General features: G+C 55.5%; 1 protein-coding gene across 1 annotated transcript; it reads left to right on the top strand.

Moving 5' to 3' along the window:
- The first annotated feature begins 786 nt into the window (after positions 1–786).
- LOC148430259 (uncharacterized) lies at positions 787–4,043 on the top strand. Its single transcript, XM_088466649.1, has 3 exons — positions 787–3,182; positions 3,282–3,410; positions 3,492–4,043. The coding sequence occupies exons 1-3, from the start codon at positions 1,259–1,261 to the stop codon at positions 3,713–3,715; spliced, it is 2,277 nt and encodes a 758-aa protein (XP_088322775.1). The 5' UTR covers positions 787–1,258; the 3' UTR covers positions 3,716–4,043.
- Positions 4,044–7,500: the final 3,457 nt, after the last annotated feature.

Genomic DNA, 7,500 nt, shown 5'->3' on the forward strand with positions numbered 1-7,500 from the left:
CCCCGGAGGCCGCGAGGGGTCGTCCCCCGGGTCCCGCTCTGGCCCTCGTCAGGTCCCTCCCCGGGCTTAACGGTGGGTTTTTTTGTTGGGGAGGATTGGGGGGGCGACTTTTTTGCTTTATTGGGAGGGGGTGGTCTACCCATAGGTAGGTGTCGGCATTTATTTTATTAAAAACTGTTTTAATGGGAGGGGTTCAGTCTACCCGGCGGTAGGTGTCAGCAATTTTTTTGTTTTTTTGTTTTATTGGAAGGGGGGGCAGTCCTCCCGGGCTTAGGTGTCGGCATCTTTTTTTTTATTTGGAGGGGTTCAGTCTACCCGGCGGTAGGTGTCGGCAATTTTTTTGTTTTTTTGTTTGTTTGTTTTATTGGAAGGGGGGGCAGTCCTCCCGGGCTTAGGTGTCGGCATTTTTTTTTTATTTGGAGGGGTTCAGTCTACCCGGCGGTAGGTGTCGGCAATTTTTTTGTTTGTTTGTTTTATTGGAAGGGGGGGGGGCAGTCCACCCGGGCTTAGGTGTCGGCATTTTTTTTTATTGGGAGGGGTTCAGTCTACCCGGCGGTAGGTGTCGGCAATTTTTTTGTTTTTTTGTTTGTTTGTTTTATTGGAAGGGGGGGGGGGGCAGTCCACCCGGGCTTAGGTGTCGGCATTTTTTTTATTGGGAGGGGTTAGTCTACCAGGCGGTAGGTGTCGGCAATTTTGTTTTTTTGTTTGTTTTATTTGAAGGGGGGGGGGGGGCAGTCCACCCGGGCTTAGGTGTCGGCATCTTTTTTTATTGGGAGGGGTTAGGTCTACCCGGCGGTAGGTGTCGGCAAATTTTTTTTATTGTTTATTTTTTTTATATTTTTTCTTGTTTTGTTTCATTGGAAGGGGGGGAAGTCTACCCTGCTTAGTTGTCAGCATCTTTTTTTATTGTGAGGGGTTCAGTCTACCCAGGTTTAGGTGTCATCATATTTTTCAAAGGTGGTGAGAGAGCCGCCGGGTTCCCCTCCCTGGGATTAAGGGTTGACAGGCGGGCACATGCTGGGACTCGAGGCCTGATTGGTTCTTTCAAAAAGGCGCGCTGCGTCACACACAGAACCAGGCAGCTTCGGGTTTTTTCTGCGTCACACACAGAACCAGGAAGCTTCAGGTTTTCGTGCCACTGTGGGGAGGTTTCTCCAGCTGTGCCGGTAGGTGTCGGCCTTTTGCTTCGTTTACCATGCATATTTTATCACGGGTGGGCTGACCCTTATTTTTCTGGTTTATTTTAAAGGTGGAAAATATGGAGCTAAGCGGTGCACCCGGTGACATCACTGACAGCAGCACTGACGGCAGTGACAAAGACTATTTCCCTGACTCCTCTGAGGCGGACAGTTTGGAAGACAGCAGCGGGGATGAGCGGGCCCGTCATGGGACACATATGCTGGCTGAGGGTCACTCTGCTATCAAAGATTCTCCAATTTCTGGCCCAGGTTTCTGCTCCTCAAAAAAAAACCACGCTGTGACAGTCCAGGTACTTACCAAAAAATGTGATGGCTCAAAGGTGTATAAAAAAAAGAACTATTGTCTATGGTGCGAGAAGCCATTCTCAAAAATTGCAAGGCACGTGGAGGCCATCCACCACGATGAGCCTGAGGCAGCCCGGGCACTGAGCTACCCAAAGTGTTCAAGGGAAAGGCGGCTACAGCTTAACCTGATTCGCAACCGGGGGAACTTTGCCCATAATGCCGGGGTTCTACGTGAGGGCTGCGGTGTCCTACTTCCATGCAAGCAGCCTGGTGAAGCTGTGGCTCCCCAAGACTTCATGCATTGTGCATATTGCCAGGGCCTTTTCTCAAGGCAACACCTTTGGCGTCATGTGAAAAGGTGCCCGCTGAAAAAAGGTCCTGCCAACACCAAACCAGGCAGGACCAGAGTGCAATCCCTCTGTGCTTACGCCACTCCCGTTCCACCGGGTGTTGGGAAGGGCCTCTGGAAGGTGCTGTGTGATATGATTCACGATGATGTGGTACAGGTAATAAAGGGTGACCCTTGCATCATGCAGTTTGGTCTCCACCTCTTTAACCGGCATGGTTCGGATGTCAGTAAGCATGATTATATACGGCAGAAGCTCAGAGAGGTGGGGCGACTGTTACTGCATGCCAGGATGGTTAGTCCTCTGAGGAGCATGGCAGAGTTCATCTGCCCTGCAAACTTCCTGCAGGTCATAACTGCCGTAAGGAGCCTGGCCGGCTATGCTGAATTGACGAATACCTATAAGGTTCCCTCACTGGCCCTGAAAGTGGGCCATAGCCTCCAAAAAATATCTACCATGGTTGAGTGCCAGGCACTTATGGAGGGCCATGCCCCGACCGTGGAGAGCGCACGGAGCTTCCAAAAACTATACAAGGCAAGGTGGAGCGAGATGATCTCGGCTGCTGCCCTCAAAACCCTAGAGGAGCAAAAATGGAACACCCCCCCCCTTCTACCTTTCACTGATGATGTAAAACAGTTGCACCTTTATCTCACTGACAGACAGCGGGAATACCTAGAGGATTTGTCCACTCACCCGACCACAAAGAAGTGGTTGCTGCTGGCCAAGGTAACCCTCACACAACTAATCCTATTCAACCGACGTAGGGAAGGTGAGGTCTCAAAGATGAAGCTTTGCTCTTTTGCATCTCGGCACACAGCTGATTTACAGGGTGATGTGGCGCTGGCCCTGTCAGAGCCAGAAAAGAGGCTATGTCAGCACTTCACACGCATTGAGATTCCTGGTAAGAGAGGCAGGAAAGTCCCTGTCCTCCTGTCCCCTTGCATGCAGAGGGCATTGGAGCACCTCACAGAGAAAAGGGTAGAGTGTGGTGTCAGTCCTGACAATGTATATATGTTTGCAAGACCCTCCGCCTTGTCACACCTCAGAGGATCCGACTGCATTCGACTCTATGCACGGGCATGTGGAGCCAAGCATCCAGAAGCTCTCTCCTCTACCAGGCTTCGGAAACATGTGGCCACCCTTTCGAGGGTGCTGAACATGAGTGACACGGAGATGGATCAGCTGGCCGATTTCCTAGGGCACGATATCCGGGTGCACCGCCAGTACTACCGCCTCCCTGAAGGTACCCTGCAATTGGCAAAAATTAGCAAACTCTTTGTGGCACTCCAGCAAGGTCGATTGGCTGACTTTAAGGGACAAAGCCTGGAAGAAATCTCCATTGATCCCAATGGTAAGTAGCATGGTCCCTCACCCGACTGGTTGTTCCATGGGCTGACAGTCTAAGGGGGAAACTGTGACCGGGGATCTCTGTTTATCTTTGTATTTCCAGAACCAATCCCGCTAGCCAGTGATGAGTCTGATGATGAGCCAGAGGTGGAAGCTGGAGCAGTGCATGTGGAGGAGGGAGATGCCAGTGCACTGAAAGTGATGGAGAGGCATGCACCCATGGCTACTAAAGGTGTGTGTCCATCAAATTCATTGGGTGGCTTGGGCTGGCGGTGAGTTTTTGGTTGACTGATCTCTTCCCTGTCTTGCATAGGTGATTGCATGGGCTCTAAAAAGAAACCGTGGAGCAGAAAAGAAGCAGCAGCAGTTGAGAGACACCTGATGAGATTCATCCTCTCCTGCAAGGTCCCCGGCAAAAAGGATTGTAACGCCTGCCTCGGCGCTGAGGAGCAGGCTCTGAAGGCTAGGAACTGGCTGTCAGTCAAGTACTACATAAAAAACCGAATAACTGCTATCAAGCGACAGTGTACAGCCTGAATAAAATTTATGTTGGTCCAACCAAGGCGTCTTTTTTATTTACTGTGGTGAAACCATTTAGTGGTCATAGCAAAGGGTGTACCCACATGGTTAGGAATACCTGAGTAGGTCCCAGTGAGGCATAGGGAGTACCCACATGGTTAGGAAAAACTGACTAGGTCCCGGTGAGGTATAATGGTGTCCGGTTTCTGTCACCAAGCTATACGGCACATGCGCGCCGGGTGATATGATATAGATACCCACCAGCAGGCACGGTTTGCTGATCAAGCTGTTTGGGCAATGGGAAGCAGGCGTCCCCATGATGGACAAACCAGTCATGGGTCCTGAAAAGGTCACAAAAACAAGTATGCATGCGTGTGTGCGTGTGTGCGTGTGTGCATGCTCTTGCAATTCTATCTTTCTGGGGACTTGGGGTGGACAGCACACCAACACCGGTGGGACATCTAGCACAGTGGGGACCTAAAATGAAGTCCCCACGAGTCAAACCATTGGAGACAAAAGAGGAGGCATGTACCTGTTACCCCACATAGCAATTGGGCATGTCCCTGAAAATCACGTTTCCAAGAGTTTTATGGGTGTCGGTGTGTATGCCGTGCTGAGGGTGTGTGTTTAAGAGATCTCTGACAGAAAAAAAATAAAATAAAATTGGGGTGCAATGGCGCCACTTGGCCACCGGGGGGGCGCGTGTCCCCACCTTACGCTCTCCCCATGTTTTAAATTCATTTCTGGCTATTTAGAGGGAAAAAATAAATTGGGGTGCAATAGCGCCACTTGTCCACCGGGGGGGGCGCGTGTCCCCCCATGTTTTAATTTCATGGGTGGCTATTTAGAAAAAGAAAAAAAAATTGGGGTGCAATGGCGCCACTTGTCCACCGGGGGGGGCGCGTGTCCCCCCATGTTTTAATTTCAGGGGTGGCTATTTAGGAAAAGAAAAAAAAAATTGGGGTGCAATGGCGCCACTTGTCCACCGGGGGGGGGGGGGGGCGCGTGTCCCCCCATGTTTTAATTTCAGGGGTGGCTATTTAGAAAAAGAAAAAAAAAATTGGGGTGCAATGGCGCCACTTGGCCACCGGGGGGGCGCGTGTCCCCCCATGTTTTAATTTCATGGGTGGCTATTTAGAAAAAAAAAAAAAAATTGGGGTGCAATGGCGCCACTTGGCCACCGGGGGGCGCGTGTCCCCCCATGTTTTAATTTCATGGGTGGCTATTTAGAAAAAAAAAAAAAAAAATTGGGGTGCAATGGCGCCACTTGGCCACCGGGGGGGCGCGTGTCCCCCCATGTTTTAATTTCGTGGGTGGCTATTTAGAAAAAGAAAAAAAAAAATTGGGGTGCAATGGCGCTACTTGTCCACCGGGGGTGGGGGGGGGGGGGGGGTGGGTTTGGGGGGGCGCGTTTCCCGACCTTACACTCTCCCCATGTTTTCATTTCATGGGGGGGGGTGTCTATTTTTTCCCCCCAAAAATATTTTTTTGGAGTGCAATGGCGCCACGTGTCCACCAGGGTGGGAGGGGGTGCCTGGGGTTTTTCCCCCCCCCCACCTTACAGTCTCCCCATGTTTTTACTTCATGGGCGGCCTCTGTTTTATTTTTATTTTTTTTCCCAAAAATTTTCTCGGGGTGCTGCTGCACCGGCGCCAGGCGTCCGCCGGGGGGCGCCACCGTGCCGGTCGAGCCCGAGCCCCCTCCCCAGCCACCCATTGGCCCCTCAGGCCTCGGGGCGGCGGTCCCGGGAGGCCGACTCCCCTCTGCGGAGGCCCCAATGAGGTCGGATCTGGGTGCCCGCGTCCGTCCGGCGCTTCCAAGGCCTCGGGGAAGAGAGGGGGAAGTCGCCGCTGAAGGTGGCGCGCAGCGCCGATGGCGAGACCCACGGGGGAATTCCTCCCCCGGATTGTTAGGAGCGGGCAAGAGAGAAGGACGGGGCGGGGTCTTATCCCACCCGACGAGGCCCAGGCCGTGCTCCATGAGACCCATGGGGACTCTGCGAGCGAGGTGGCCCGGAGAGGGAACCAGGAGTGCAAGGGAGGTTCTGTGTCTGAGGTTGCCCGGGCAGGGCTCCAGGCGTAAAAGGGCAGAGAGGCCCCTCTGCTATCTTGGAAGCCTGCGTGGGCTGAACAGGGCGAATCTTCTCCCTCCCTTTACCAGGAGCGTGAGGGAGTTGCCGTGACGGAGCTTGCCCGAGCAGGGAACCGGAGGGTGACCGGGGTGAGAGCCCCATCCACCAGTGCGGGAGCCCCGTGGGTCTTGCGTTGAGGCTTAATGAGGACGACCCTTCCGTGCGGTGCACTGCCACCTGGTGGCAGACAGGGGAACTGCAACCTCTGGAAGTCCCAATGAGGTCGGGAAAAAGGGCCCGATGCCGGGACCCGGTTCCAGGAGGTCGGGTAAAATCTGCCGGCGCCCCGCAAAAGGTGGCGCGCAGCAGCGACGCCGTGACGTCCGAGGGAATTCCTCGGGCGGATTGATAGGTGGTGAAGAGATGCGAGAGAGAGAGCCAGGAAGAGATCCGTGGGGCACAGCGCGAGTTTTCCCAGTTTCACCCGAGTTACCCTTCCAATCGATGGGGGCACTCTTTGTCCCAGGTTGATTCTGCTGAAAGTGCATGGCTCCAAGAGTGCAAGGGAGGTTCTGTGTCTGAGGTTACCCGGGCAGGGCTCCAGGTGTAAAAGGGCAGAGAGGCCCCTCTGCTATCATGGAAGCCTGTGTGGGCTGAACAGGGTGAATCTTCTCCCTCCCTTTACCAGGAGCATGAGGGAGTTGCCGTGACGGAGCTTGCCCGAGCAGGGAACCGGAGGGTGACCGGGGTGAGAGCCCCATCCACCAGTGCGGGAGCCCCGTGGGTCTTGCGTTGAGGCTTAATGAGGACGACCCTTCCGTGCGGTGCACTGCCACCTGGTGGCAGACAGGGGAACTGCAACCTCTGGAAGTCCCAATGAGGTCGGGAAAAAGGGCCCGATGCCGGGACCCGGTTCCAGGAGGTCGGGTAAAATCTGCCGGCGCCCCGCAAAAGGTGGCGCGCAGCAGCGACGCCGTGACGTCCGAGGGAATTCCTCGGGCGGATTCATAGGTGGCGAAGAGATGCGAGAGAGAGAGCCAGGAAGAGATCCGTGGGGCACAGCGCTAGAAGGCTCGAGGTGCCCCTGAGCCACCCTTCCGATCGATGAGGCACCCCGCGTCCCGGCGGGGAGGGACGATCGCTCGGCCGGAACCCAGGGGTCCCGGCTGGTTTCATGGGCGAACCTGACCCTCCCTCAGCCCACGGCGCGCCCGGCACCCCTCCGCCACGAGGGCGTCCGGTCCACCAGGTGTCCGCCTTGCGCTCCGACCCCCTTTCACCGGGGGGGACCGGGAGGGCAGGCGGGCCCCGTCTGACTCCAGGCGGTCGTGGTCTGCTCTGTCTGTCAGCCCCAGCTCAGGCATCCGACACTGCCAGGGGCTTCCGGGGAGGCTGTCCTCGTTCCCGGGCGAGGCGCTCACCCCCGGGCCCCGGCGGAGCACACGATTTCTCCGGAACCGCTCGAGCGTCGACCTGCGAAACAGACCCTTTCCCAGAGAAGGGCCCGGTGCGCCGCCCGTTGCCCCGACGGTGTAGCGCCCGCACGCAGAGGGCCGTGGCCCGGCCTGCGGAGAGAAAGGCAGAGAGAGATGGGGCGGCCCCCCCGTGAGAGCGACAGAGAGAGAGCCGGGGTGAGTCCCCGCGGCTGTGGGGCGTGAGAGAAATTGACCGAGCCGCGGAGACAAAGAGCGAGGGCGGCCGAGATGGAAACACGGCAGGAGGAGAGGGGAGT

The sequence above is a fragment of the Taudactylus pleione genome, unplaced genomic scaffold, assembly GCF_031769625.1.
Source record: "Taudactylus pleione unplaced genomic scaffold, aTauple2 ptg004192l, whole genome shotgun sequence".
In the NCBI taxonomy this organism is placed as follows: Eukaryota; Metazoa; Chordata; class Amphibia; order Anura; family Myobatrachidae; genus Taudactylus; species Taudactylus pleione.